The sequence below is a fragment of the Argentina silus genome, assembly GCF_951799395.1.
Source record: "Argentina silus genome assembly, chromosome: 13".
NCBI classification, from domain to species: domain Eukaryota; kingdom Metazoa; phylum Chordata; class Actinopteri; order Argentiniformes; family Argentinidae; genus Argentina; species Argentina silus.
In genome coordinates, this window is record NC_139667.1 from 4964568 (window position 1) to 4978630 (window position 14063).

A 14063-nucleotide genomic window follows, 5' to 3' on the forward strand; every position below is an offset into this window, starting at 1 on the left:
GTGGTGGACAGACTGTTGCAGTTACTGCAGTATGTTAGGAGTAATTTCTTCATTGGAGGAGAGAAGGCAAACCAAGATGTATTGTTATTGTTCATCTTTAAGCAGTGTTTTGTGTTTGTTCTCTCTCTGTGCAGGACTCTGTCTTCTCCAGTGTGGCCAAAAACATTGTTGAGTCATGTATAAATGGATACAATGGCACCATCTTTGCCTAGTAAGATATTCTGATTGTTTTACAGTTGTAATACAGTTGTATGTGCTGGAATATCTCATTTCATGTATCACGAAACATGCTACATCTGTTCTGTGAATTGTTATTATTATTATTATTTTTTTACTGCAGTGGACAAACTGGTTCGGGAAAAACATTTACTATGCTTGGTGAGAATTAGATTTTATCCATTCATTCATTCATTCATTCATTCATTCATTCATGTATTTAGAAGATTTCATGGTTCATCTATGGTTATCTTCACCAGGTTATGCCCTTTTGAGTAGTTAATGTAGGCTACCCCATCATTCCTAAGAACATACATGGAGCCATTGAATCTTGCAAGCAAGACTACCAAGAACCTGATTTGTGTTTTCTCCTCAGGACCGTCTGACTTTGACAACTTCACTGATGACCAGCGGGGCGTCATCCCTCGGAGCTTTGAGTACCTGTTCTTTCTCATCAACAGGGAGGTGGAACGGGTGAGCAGTGACACAACAACAAGTGACAGCTATGTGACAGTTTATTTAACCTTTATTCATCCAGGTTAGTCTCATTGAGATAACGTCTCTTTATCAAGAGGTTTTACAATGGTTTTCTAAAAACAATGATACCAGTGAAAAGGAATATATGAAACACTCAAGATAAAAAATTAATTAAAAAAAACACTGTAAAAACCCGCCCCATAAAACAGTAATTTTTCCCTGTTATTTTTTTTATAGGGGAATTAAAGGCAAAGCTAGAGTATGAAACAGTCCCTGTTGAGCCTAGAATGTCCACTGTTCTGTTCATGGTCTTGTTTGATCTCTGTCCTTTTAAAGCGATGTTCCACTCCATTTACATCTTTATAGTTGTTTTGCACTTGGTTTTGATATAGTCACCGACCTCAAGTCGTTTTTATGTTCAAATTATTTCAGAGTTGAGTTTGAGTGTTGACTTATTAAATTTTAATTGTGATGATTCTGACAGAAATTGAGATAATCAAAATATACAATCAACGCACGTAAAAACTGTCTGGGGTGGTGTACTACTTTGAATACTTGTGCTAGACAACTATACAATGTTATTATAGTAGAACTTCCCTTTTAAGATCATTGATTTAAATGTGCCTTGTCTTTTATTTCTTATAGTCTGGGAACTCCAAGAGCTTTCTTTGCAAATGTTCCTTCATTGAGATCTACAACGAGCAGATCTATGACCTCCTGGACAGCGCCTCAGCCAGCCTGTTTCTCAGGGAGAACATCAAGAAGGGGGTGTTTGTCGAAGGGGCAATTGAGAAGTGTGCTACTTCAGCTGCTGAAGCTTATCAGGTAGCAATTAATTGTACAATTCAATTACTCGCTTTATGTAATTCCTTTAGACTTTCAGACTATCAGTCTTTTTTTATATTTTTATGTCCATGCACCAACCTCACCAAGTCAATTTCCTGTATGTGCAAATATACTTGGCCAAATAAAAGAATTCTGATTTCTTTTCATTGGTTATTCCACAAAAGAACACTGGGTGTTAGATTGATTAGGTCGATGTTTAACGATTTGCATTCCATTCGTTATTCCCCCTCAGGTGCTGTCAATGGGCTGGCGTAACCGCCGCGTGGCCTCCACCTCCATGAACCGAGAGTCCTCACGGTCGCATGCCGTCTTCACCATGTCCTTGGAGTCCAAGGAGACGACCAATGAGGTGGTTAACATCCGTACCTCCCAGTTGAACCTGGTGGACCTGGCAGGCTCAGAGAGGCAGAAAGACACACACACAGAGGGTTCCAGGCTCAAGGTAATGCTCCAGGACTTTGCCCTTTTTAATGTGGCATTGTACACATTGTACCTTCTGACAACTCCCCCTTCTGCTCATCCAGGAGGCCAGTAGCATCAACCGCTCCCTCATGTGCCTGGGTCAGGTGATCATGGCACTGGTGGATGTGTCCAATGGGAAGAGCAGACACATCTGCTACAGGGATTCCAAACTCACCTTCTTGCTTCGGGTGAGTGTCCAGTTAGGGGTCAAAATGGCCGTCTGAAATCGAACACGATTGACTGGAAAGTAAAGAGGGAACGGTGTTTTGGATTCCAAAAGTTATAATTTGCTTGATCATGTTTCAGTTATGTAGCTACTGTAACAGAAAACTATTTTCACGCAGGACTCTCTTGGAGGAAATGCCAAGACGTACATCATAGCCAATGTGCACCCTGGCTCTAAGTGTTTTGGAGAAACTCTGTCCACATTACACTTTGCCCAAAGAGCTAAGTTAATCAAAAATAAGGTTGGTATGAAAAGTTAATCTTAACTTGTCTTATTTTTGTATGGTGTCTGTTTTGTATGCATTTAGCTTACGGAACAATAACAACACACGTCTTTGGTCAGACTTGGTTGCAGAACCCATTATAAGCATATTATTGCCATGCAAAGTACTACTTCATACCTTGATTGTAGTATAAATTATTTAAATGGCTATTGGGCTTTTTCTAATCTGTGTTTGTGCCATCCTCTCATGGGAATCCTCCTGCTTTGATAGGCCATGGTCAACGAGGACATGCAGGGGAACGTGAGGCAGCTGCAGGCTGAGGTGAAGAAGCTGAAGGAGCAGCTGGCTCAGTCTCTCATTGCCCAGTCACCCATGGTGGGAAATATGAGAGATGTAGCACCAGGGGGGCCCCAACTCCCCATGGGTAGGATCTTACTCTCATGTTGACTGTTTTTACCAGTTACATTAATTCAAAGGCTTAAAATGTCTGTTGTATTATCCTACAAGTTTACCAGTTGCATTAATTTAAAGTTTTAACATTTCACTATTTTGTATTATCCTACAAGTTTACCAGTTGCATTAATTTAAAGTTTTAACATTTCACTATTTTGTATTATCCTACAAGTTAATTCAGGTTAACTCGGTGTCGCATGATGTCAGACAGAAAATAGTAATTCCTCTCCATATTTCTCCCTGCAGACCCATCCATTGAAGGCTGTCCTGATGTCTCATACAAGACACCGTTTTTAAAAGCAGTGCACCTGTGGAAGAAGAGTCAGGATGACAAGAGGGTATGGTTGTCATGAAACAGAAGCTGAGCAACTGCACATTTTGAAGGGGGAAATTAACTTTCGCTATCCAATTCAAAGTCAATTTACTAGCCATGTAAGTACCTCCTTATGCCATGGTTGATGGACTATGCACACAAATGCCGTTTTAGATGCTGCTCCAGAAGGTGGCCCAACTTGAGGAGGCCTGGTCCCAGAAGGAGAAGTTCATCCACTCCAACCGCATGATCCTCAAGTTCAGAGAGGACCACATCTCACGACTGGAGAAGAACCAGAAAGGGGGACTGGGCTTACTGTCTGACCAACAGAGTCAAGCCCTTGTTGACCAGCTCAGGGAGGAGATTAAGATCCTTAGAGAACAGGTATAAGCATGGCAGAAGCCACTCTGAAGCTGACTCTGTGAAGGGCTCTGTTCTCACCATGGTGCACTTTCCTAAACAATAATCAAGCGTCAAGTACAGTACATCTGGATGGACACCATCTCATGCCTTTCTCTGCCCTTCAGATTCAACATAACCCACGAATGACCCGCTGTTTAGCGGAGAACTTCAGCCTCCGAGAGGAGAACCGGCATCTCCACTCCCTGGAGTCAGTGAGTAGGGCTGAGAGGGAGGTGGGCCAGGCTGATGCAGAGCTGGAGGAGGCCTTCCAGAGGGCTCTGGAGACAGAGATGCCTGCTGGAGGTAAATACAGGAGCGGGTCAGGTCCTTTTGCATCACACAAATTGCTGGTATATGATCTGTATAACATAAAAGAATATGTTGCTAGTTAGACAGAAGATTATTAATTTGCAATTGCTCCACAGCACCACAGGCTGCCTACTCCACTCCGGTAACTGCGGAAAACCTCTCTACCATTTCCATGGAGAGGCTGAAGGCTCAGCTACTCCAGAAACAGACAGAGCTCACAGCGACCATTCAGTCCTTCGAGGAGTACAAGGAGGTCACCAAGTAAGGAGGCTCTCTAGAGATGTGCATGCTTTAAACTATGTAGTTCACAATCAACATACAAGTTATTGTATGTGGTCTATGACTTGGATGTTAGTGGAGCTATGCTACTTTATGGGTCTATATTCTGGCGGCTCCAGAGGTTTAAGAATTGTTCCTTGTGTTCCAGGAAACAAATGTCTGAGTTGGAGTCAGAGAAGAGGTATCTGGACAAGTCCAACAAGCACTTGGAGAAAATTCTGGAGGCCACAAAGGCCCATAAGAATCAGGAGGTTTCTCAGCTCAACAAGATACATGTTGAAACTATCAAGGTAGAGGATGTTACCTTTTTGAGCTCACATGGCATAATTCTCAAATGCTGTGCATTTTCAAGTGCAAAAGCTTAGAGTTTACGGCCCCCCAGGATCCTTAGCATAATGCTGTAGATATGCCCCACAGCCTTTTTAGCTAATTGTGCAAACAACACAGTATATGGCTATGAGGAAAAACAGTTCTTGGGTGTGTCCCCAACGACGTCCCGCTCTTTTGTCACACAGAACCTTACCACCCCAACCAAAGCCTACAACCTGCGGACCCGCATGGTGCCTCTCTCTAGCCCGTACCACCTGAACGGGAATGGTGAGTATGGGGATATGGACGGCATCGCGAATGAGCTCCCCCCGCAGGAGATGACGGAGGATGGCTACAAGGCCCTCACCGAGGAGCTGCAGCAGGTGCAGGTACAGCACCCCGGCTCTACTCTCTTGTCTCTCCCAACTCAGGCGGCCGTGCCGCTCGTTCTCTTGGTTTTCTATGAGGTGATGTTCTCCTTCTCCTCGCCAGGAGCAAGCCGGCGTTGTGCAGTCTCGGCTGGACGAGGAGGAGTCAAAGAGCAGGAAGCTGCTGCAGCAGATCGCTAAGCTGGAGGAGCAGGTGACCATGATGTCCGAGGAGTCCAACCGCAAGACTGAGGTAGGGAACATTCTCTTCTTTTTGAATAATAATGTACAGTATGTGGATGAAATAGAAACTGGTTTTGCTCCCATTTGACCCATTTAAGAACGTCTGAGAGACGTGGTATGTCCATACCACAGCATAGACAAGCTGAATACTCAAAAAAGACCCTTGTTGTGAAGATGAAGTTGCTCTCTCACTGCATTGCTTTCCGTTAATTTAACAACTATATATAGTATGTACTGAAGACACAGTTCAACAATGAATTAACTTCGCTCTTTGTATGTGATGCAGCTGCTGTCCACTGAGCGAAGTGCCTGGAGCAGAGAACAGCTGAGCCTGCAGGAGACCATCGGCAACCTGGAGCAGACGGTACTGGGGTCTAGGAAGGCTGGGGATGGTAAGCCAACCAATCACACGCTTCACAACTCGCCTAACGGGTGCCAAGTTACTGAGGCTTCTCCGAGCTTGTGATAACTGTCTGGGGTTGTATGAACCCTCCGAACAGGCAGATCCAGCAAATGTGTTACTGCTATTAGCCAGCAAATGTGTTACTGCTATTAGCCAGCAAATGTGTTACTGCTATTAGCCACCCGCTGCCACAGGTGAAACCATGGTAGTGGCTAGCTATGCCATTACTTGAGTCAGGTTTTAGTTTGACCCTGTCAGAGTACAATGTTTTCTAAGTAGATATCTGGAGGTATTAAAGACATCACGGTACTGACTGAATTAATTTGTTTGTTTCTTTTGACCTTATCTTGTGACTAACTTTGTTACTTTTTTTTGTTTTGTTTGTTTGCTTACTCACGTTTCTCTGTTCAAATAGTGAGGTTTTATTTTGACCCTGTCAGAGTAGAACGTTTTCTCACAGGGTATTTCATGCTGTTTGACTCAAGTAATGGCGTGACATGGAGAGCTCTCATATTCCTTCTGCTAGAATAAAGGTGTTTTGCTTAAAGGTGTAGACCAGACGATACCAAAACATTCTCTTTGTTGCAGTCCTGAGGAGCGAGGTGCACGACCTGCGCTTGGTGCTGCAGTCCTCTGATAAGGAGCTGGCGGCCGTGAAGAGGGAGCTGAGTGAGGGGACCAGCGAGCAGCAGAGGGAGGCAGCCCAGCTCTCCAACAGCCTGATCAGCACACAGCTCCAGCTCGACAAAGTCAAGTACGTTTGTTTATGAACCTGTCCACAGCTTTCTTGCTGCTCCTGCTACTCTCGCTTAGGGATATTTTTTTCCGCTTTTGTGTGTCATGTGTTGTAAAAAAAGACTTTGAGAGACAGCATTTACAGGTCTGTTTATTTCACAAGTTTGCCAACTCTGCGTCCTCTGCCCTCTTCTCCTGTCTTCCTCTCCCTCCCCCAGGCTGGAGTGGGAGGAGCTCCTTGAGCAGCAGAGGTCCCTGCAGGATGCTTTTGACCAGCTCCAGGCCGAGGCCAAGTTTGAAGCAGACGAGTACAGGCAGCGGCTAGAGGAGAAGCAGAAGGAGGTCACTGCCCAGCAAGTCCAGATCACGGTTAGCTCCTGTTTAATCCAACCAAGCCCTGTGTATCCTTGAAGGAGGTTTAGAGTCTGCCTCCCATGTTTAACTGCAAAGTAATTTGACTGATTTTTGCCTCACTTTACCCTCAGACCATCAGGGCAATCAAGGGAAACACACGATAAACTTGTTGTTTTTGTCGTCATAACAACACAAAAACAACGCCCATTTTATCTTTCTTGACAATCATGTTTTTGTAAAAAAAAAAATATATATCTTGCTTGAATTGTAGGAATTGACAAACTCCCTGCAGTTTGAGAGGGAACACACCAGCACCCTGACCTCCCAGTCAAGAGAGGACAAGGAGATCACTTCCAAGTGAGTTTTACCACCAATTATCCAGGCTGTGTAAAATCTTCGATGTCATAGTTTCTATTTGTCCCCCGTATTTGAACAGTTCCCCCTATACACTGTGAAATATTAACAGATCAAATGTAACTTGCTTATCTCCAGGGAGCTCTTGCATTCTATCGAGCAGAATGCACTGCTAAGGAAGCAAGTGTCTGACCTGACGACGCAAAACCAACAACAGGTCTGTTATGATCTGTCTGAGTACAGTTCATACAGTATGTGATTGTGAATATAGTATCCCTGTTGTGTCCAGGATGATTACAATGTCTAGAGAACCCTGTTTGTTTTGATTGTGCGTATTCTAGTTCTGAACACCACTTAGACAAGCTGACACATCTTGATCTTCAATCCAAACAAATTTGACTCTGCCTCCTTTTTGTCTTGACTTTCTATTTTTTTTTTTTCTTTTTAAAGGTTTCAAAGAATGCAAGCCTCGAGCAAAATGTGACAACTGCCAATGGAACCATAACGAGCCTCGAGCAGAAGGTTGAGCAAGACAAAGTAAGTTTCCCGACTGAACTGTTTTTTTTTGGCATTGATGGTTCTCATTCAACTACCATTGATTTTAGACATCTGTGTGCTCTAATGGCTGCCATATGTATTGTTTGACAGGGCTTTATGCTGGAGCTGATAAACCAAACCAGAGACCTCCGCAGTGAGCTGGGCCAGAAGGACCAGAATCTTGACCTGCTGTCTGGAGATATTGAAGACTACACGGTACTGACTGACTGAATTAATTTATTTGTTTCTTTTTACCTTTTCTTGTGACTAACTTTGATACTTTTTAAAAACGTGTTTGCTTACTCACTGTATCTCTGTTCAAATAGTCAGGTTTTAGTTTGACCCTGTCAGAGTAGAACGTTTTCTAACAGGGTATTTCATGCTGTTTGTTCTGACAGGCTAAGTATAGTGCTGCTTGCTCTGAGAGGGAGGAGATCCGGGAACACAACTCCAGGATGCAAGCAGAGCTCCAGGACTTCAGGGAAGCGGAGGAAAGGAGGGTTGCATCCAACCAGATAGAGGTGGGAGTGATCTTCAAACACACTAGTGGCATTCTGAGAAGCCGCTAGGGATTCAAGCCCTTGGCCTTTGCACCATTACACATGCCCCAATTCAACCGTCACGACAACTGCTGTTACATCCTGATTTCATCAAATTCAGTGCTTGATCTGTTGTGAATCTTGTCATAATACTTGGGTCGGTGGTTGTCCTTAGCTGGAGGTGTTGCAGGAAGAGGTGGCCTACGCCACCGAGGAGGTGGAGCGACTCACCAAGGTGTTAGACGAGCAGACAGGTCTTCTCCGAGCTTCGCAGGATCAGACAGCCCTGAAGGAGGCGACCATCCAGACCCTCCAGGACAAGGTATCAACCTCCATTTATTTCCACCCACATTCAAAGAGCCAAAAGCGCACACCGGAAGTAGTGAGCAACAGTTCCATATGAATGTCAGTGCTGTAAATTGTATACAGTGATCTCTGTTTTACTAATGGATTTTTCCCATGTGCTGCTCGCCAGTTAAAACAACAGCGAAAAGCGATTGAGAGCACCATCAGAAGGAAGAGCTCCGATCACATTTCGCAGTCATCAGACAGCCCTAAAATACTGCCACAGGTAATTGAAGCTTGTCTGTACTGATTGTCTCCTGTTTGCAGAACCAGGAACACTAGATATCCAAAGGGTTAATCTTGTATATTTCTTGCTCAGACTCCCCACACCCCACAAAGCTTCAGCACAGACCTGACCCAGGTGCTGGAGAGCCAGGAGAGGGAGCTAGAGAACCGAAGGTCCTCCATGATGACTATGGAGGTCCTCCTCTCTGAGCTTAATGCAGAGAGGGCTGCCAAGAATGAGGAGATTCAGAGGCTCAAGGTGTGTGTGTGTGTGTGTGTGTGTGTGTACTGCTTTTCATGGTGTTTGCCAATCTTGAGACTGTAAGACAATTTATCAAATGCATATGGCATGACTTGTCTGTATCTTGCCTTTATCCCCTAGGCTCAAATGAATGAGAAAGAAATAGTGCGAATGGAAATCCAGACTCTGCTTGACCAGTTCTACACCAAGCAGAACCAGGCGTCCCAGGGTGGGAACAAAAACGGGTTTGTCATTCTTTCACTCTTAACAATGATTTTTTTACAAATCTCATATCCCTGTTTTGTGTGTGAGGTCAAGTGTCTGATATATATATTTTGATTAGCAGTGAGGCTTTGAATGAGGCCATTCGTCAATCCATGCTTAAAGAGTTACAAGAGGAGAGGAATGAGAAGGTCTGTCATATGTATTTGAAATACCATTGTTTGAAATAGTTATTTTTCTTATATATATTTTCCTTTTTTTTTTTTTTTATGTTTTCCGACATTAATACCCATTTTAGTTTTTAACTGAAGTCATCCTTTCGTTTGATACATATTTGGTATAATGATACTATCTGGGGTTCCTTTTACAGAGCACATTAATGCAGAAGCTCTCTGAAGCACATGAAAGGTATGCAAATGTGCTGCTTTATACTCCCTTCCCACATCTTGATATTACATAACTAGATGTCTGGTACTGGTATGTAAATGTCTCATTCACCATTTATCATTATGTGCTGTTCTGTATTTAAAAAAAAATATAATTTAAAAATGGAGGCAGTTTGAAGTTGACATGGGTAACAGTTTTTAGTTTTTTGTATTTTTGACCTCGATTAGGCTGCAGAATCAGGAGTCAATGTTGGCCCAGTCCCAGACTTGTGTCCAGGAGCTGACCAACGAACTGAGGAACCGCTGCCTTGATCTGAGGGAGATGAACATGAAGGAGCAGGAGCAGGAGAAAGTACTCCAGGTGAGGACCGCGTCAGGTTGGGATCTGCTTGGGTTCCAGTGGTGAGGATATTGTAGTTCTGAATAGAGCCAATTCACATATGAAATAGACTCAGTAAAGAGCACTAGATGAGTGACAGGTTCATTTTATGGAGGCCATTCGTCAACATTCTCCTGACATAGCATTGATACCAGAAACATGTCTATTTCATGTAATATTAGAGTACTAAAATTGTGGAACTTATATTATGTTATTTAAAAAAAAAAAAAAAAAAGGTTCATGCTAGTGAAGGCAAAGGATTATTATAAAATTATTTAAATGTTTCTTGTAAAACTACCTGATATAGGGGTGTTTAGTGGCGTAGCACACTAATGCACATACTACATAATTGCAAGGTTCCTGGTTTGATTCCGACCCTCCACTTCTTGCATGTCATCCCTCCTCTCTCCCATCCTTCCTATCAATCTCTACTGTCTCTATCCCAATCAAGCAGAAATCAAAATTAAATAAATAAATAAATAAAAAGAAACTACCTGATATAGTGATGGTTGTTGAATTAGGGAAAAATACTGAATATTGCAAAGAATTGTCTCCTACAGGAGGTGGATGTTCTTCGCAAACAAGTGAATGACCTGTCTGAGGAGAACGGAAAGCTTGTGGGCCACAAGAACCACAAGCAGAAGATTGAGTACCTGGTTGAGCTGAAAAAGAAAAACACCAAACTTCAAGAGGTAACATGTTTGATTGCTTATCAGTACCATTTACGGAATTGCACTCCTCCCCATTTTCATTCATTGATTGAGCATAAGTAACCCAATTTATTTCATTATCCAAGGAAAATGAAAAACTCAGAGCGGAGATGAGCATCATGCGAGACAATGTTTGACCTCTTCCACCGCAGATGGACTGATTTCTCACTGGTGGTACAAAATGTCAAGATTGCTGTTACTGAACATGTTTCCCAAAACATTTTCACCTCCTTTTTTTTTTCTTTCTGTTTTTGTGTTTTATATTACATTATTGTACTCAGGTTTTAACTAGGGCTGGGTGATGCAGTGCATTGCGTACAGTTTGTTATGGTGAGAGTTGTGTGTGATACAGTATGCATATCAATTTTCACTACCTCTCTGCAGGCTCAAACACCTACGCTGTGCTCATCTACTGCAGCCCATGTGGCCTACCTGGGTCAGGCTGTGCCAGATGTACTTGTCCAATAGGAATGTTGTTGTTCACAGTGTATGCTCTTTTTAAATTGTAACATCATACCTCATCTTGTTACTGTGATATATCATCTTAATATTAATATTGGTCCATTTTGTCTAGCCCTACAGTTTCTACCACCAATGCCATTTAATACAATTTCACATTTTATGGAGAATTACAATATTTTTTATTACAACTGTAATACTGGATGAAATGCATTTAAGACTACGTTATTGTTGTGTACACACCAAAAAAGGAGTCCTTGAAATCACTCTGATAGCAAAGTAAGCTGTCCAGTTGATCTCTGCCCAGATTATATTTTTACATGTTTGTAACACCTATGGTCATTTCTGTCCTCTTTATTTTAGGAATTGTCTTTTCCATTTTGCCTTTTCTTCTCATCCATGGCCTTGTACATTTTGCACGCCATTATATTCCATGTGATTGATGTGAATCATTTTTCCTTTCAACTCTATTGTATTCTGTCTGACACTTGGTTCTTTCAGTCTTTCCTGATTTCTGTTTCACTGTCCTTGAAACATGTTTAGTTTTGAAAAATAACAATAAAAAGAACAATATGTCCGTTACTTCTGCTCGTTTTCTGACTTGCTGTCATCTTGCCTGTTGATGGTCACGTGCGGTGCCCGCCACGCTCAACACGACACGGAGAAACATTGAGTAAACCGCAGCTAGTCAGCTAGATAGTTTCACACGAAAAAAAACTAACAAATGAACATGAAGAAAGCAATTACTGCAGAGCAGATAACAGAGTGGTTCACATTAGGGACGCAATTTGCAAATATTAGAATCACAGATGAAGTCCCCAAAGTAACGAATTTAGACGAGTCTTCAACACCGAGGTAAGCACATGTTCTTAGCTAGCCGTACCTGTGGATGTACTAACAGCTAGCGCTCCCAATTGTTCACTTTGAAGACTGACAGGTAGCTAAATAAGTAGTTAGCCTTGTATACATTTTACACTATTTATGGGAAGCAAACAAGACAGACAGACTGGTCCAAAGTGTGGTTTGTATCGAAATTGTTTACACCCTAGTTTGTAATCATGATCATGGGTGCATCAAAGAAAATCCTACTTGGGTGCATGACCTCACTGACCTAAAAAAATTGGACAGGTGATGACAAATACTCTGATATGCCTCCACCATTTAGCTTTTACCTATGGACTCCTCCTCCGTATCTTTTATGCAGACTCCTTTGAGATGACAAGTCTTTTTCAAAGCTTGACCACACTGATGATGGGTAATCACTGTGATTCCATACCACCATGCCCTTTCACAGTGTGGTACTGTAGCAGGCCTCTGTGGAGTGGAGAGGAACAGGGTTGTAGGGAAGGTCCCAGTCCCTATGACCAGAAAAAGGACAAGTGCCCCGCATGGCACGGTCCACATAGCCAGAGATGGTTGGGATTTCCTCCCTTGGGGGCTCACCACAGTTGGGGACAGTAGGTGTCACAAAGCCCTGCTTCATTTGGTACCGGTTGGTCCAGGCCTCCATTGGCCGAAGCAATGCTGGCGGGGGCAGGTGCTCCTCCTCTTCGTCCCCTTCCTCTTTGTTGAGGAAGTCTCTCAGCACCTGCTTGAAGACGTACACCAGCTCCCAGGGCAGTATGTTGTTGCTGGCCAGCACCTCACGGAACCTGCGCATGGCATTGAAGGAGATTGAGTTATTGGTTTGTTGTCTATTCAGATGAATACCAAGCCTCTCTCTGTTCCATGTCAGGTGAATTCTCTGCCCCTTTTGTTTTGTGAATTAAATGATTAAAGCGAAGTTTATGGAGGAATGTCTGACTAGAAGTACTTGTAAGTCATGCAATTGCAAGCTTTATTGTCTAATAAAGTTGTTAAGTTTTCTGACTCAGGAGAGTACCACATTGACCCAGTGACCAAACCTCCGAGGCAAATCTAAAGTTTCTGAAAGGCTGATATTTATCTTATCAAAATATAATTCGTTGTGAGGTGACTCAGTACAAACAAGTTGAGATAATTTTTACAAGATCAGTTCAATTGCCAGAAGACAATTTTCACAACGGAAATGCAGGGAGAAAGTCACGCTGAATAAATATTCCCAGAATAATCAGGCGATCTTGTAACTGTTGTAATGTGATTATGCAAACATAGTCACCCCTCAGGATTTTATGGAAAGGCTCGAGTGTTTATGTCACCTCCTCTGATGTTCACTAGACTGTGAACATTTCTTTGACAGTCCCAATGTTCAACCATGTGGAAATACATTTTCACAAGACATCTAGTTCATTTACATTAATTTCTGCCAGACCCACAGTGAATTAAAAGGGTATATCCAAGTATGATTACAAAGGCCCTGATTGCTCTGTGTTCATACAAATTTCTCCAGTCCCAGCACTAGATGTGTTTTTTCGATTTTGATAGGGTTATGATATTGCTGATGCAGAGTTGAATCCCTGAGGGTTGTTTTGAGCAGTGCTCAGCCCCATAGGGTATCCTTCACCTTTGCATGTTCACACCCTGTGTAGCCTACTTTTGTGACAATAACACAAAGTGGCTTCCCTGGCAGCTCACCCTGGCCCCCCCTCTCCTGAAGTCTCTTATCTCCTTATCATCACCCTCGGAGCCAGTGGCTACTCCTGCCAGACCGTGCTAACGTGAGGAGTGTACTGTGGTATGGTGATGGTGGAAGTGTACCATGCGTACCTTGAGAGCACCGTGGCCGTGTGGATAGGCTGGATCTGGGCACACAGGCGTTCCAGCTGGCGGCGCTCTGAGGCGGGGATGAGGGTCTGTAACCGTGGGTAACTTTGGAGCCAGTGGTAGCCCAGGGTGCTGTGGGCCAGCCTCTCCACCTCCCGGGTCAGTCGCTCCCTCTCCTCCACGTGCCACAGGAGTTCCCTGATCAACATGCGGCTGGGTGCTGCCCCCGGGTCTTGAGAGACGGCCCCCTCGTCCTGTGTCTGCTCTCCCTCTGCTTGCGACCGTTTCATCCAGCTAAACAGGGGCATGGTAGAGGCTTGGGAGAAGCCTGGAGGAAGAGCTTCAGGAAGAAGGAACACATCACAG

The 14063-nt window shown here is 43.4% G+C and overlaps 3 protein-coding genes across 5 annotated transcripts in view; 2 read left to right on the top strand and 1 right to left on the bottom strand.

The window, feature by feature from the left end:
• Nucleotides 1-345: 345 nt before the first annotated feature.
• On the top strand, nt 346-11588 carry kif15 (kinesin family member 15). Of its 3 annotated transcripts, none has more exons than XM_083684045.1 (31): nt 346-378; nt 593-690; nt 1339-1518; nt 1772-1981; nt 2064-2189; nt 2346-2468; nt 2721-2874; nt 3150-3241; nt 3391-3600; nt 3744-3921; nt 4044-4188; nt 4355-4496; nt 4722-4904; nt 5008-5136; nt 5413-5518; nt 6118-6283; nt 6483-6633; nt 6890-6975; nt 7111-7189; nt 7423-7509; nt 7621-7725; nt 7908-8030; nt 8224-8370; nt 8524-8619; nt 8713-8877; nt 9001-9104; nt 9203-9272; nt 9452-9489; nt 9696-9828; nt 10392-10538; nt 10643-11588. In XM_083684045.1, exons 1-31 carry the CDS (start codon nt 372-374, stop codon nt 10691-10693), a joined length of 3831 nt encoding a protein of 1276 aa, XP_083540171.1. In that variant the 5' UTR covers nt 346-371; the 3' UTR covers nt 10694-11588. The 3 variants fall into 3 exon arrangements, with proteins under 3 accessions (XP_083540171.1, XP_083540173.1, XP_083540172.1); XM_083684047.1 differs by having other exon boundaries at nt 10407-10538; XM_083684046.1 differs by having other exon boundaries at nt 9206-9272.
• A 157-nt stretch (nt 11589-11745) lies between these two features.
• The window catches only part of tdrd9 (tudor domain containing 9), a gene marked incomplete at both ends in the record, with an annotated part of 17489 nt that continues 15171 nt past the window's right edge, over nt 11746-14063 (top strand). Inside the window, 2 exons of the mRNA XM_083683477.1 lie at nt 11746-11870; nt 12589-12700. Coding sequence (XP_083539603.1) covers nt 11746-11870; nt 12589-12700 — 237 coding nt within the window. The remainder of the gene's footprint in view (nt 11871-12588; nt 12701-14063) is intronic.
• On the bottom strand, nt 12304-14005 carry rd3l (RD3 like; the record flags this gene model as incomplete). The annotated part of the gene is made up of 2 exons (XM_083683161.1): nt 12304-12667; nt 13701-14005. 2 exons carry the CDS (start codon nt 14003-14005, stop codon nt 12304-12306), a joined length of 669 nt encoding a protein of 222 aa, XP_083539287.1.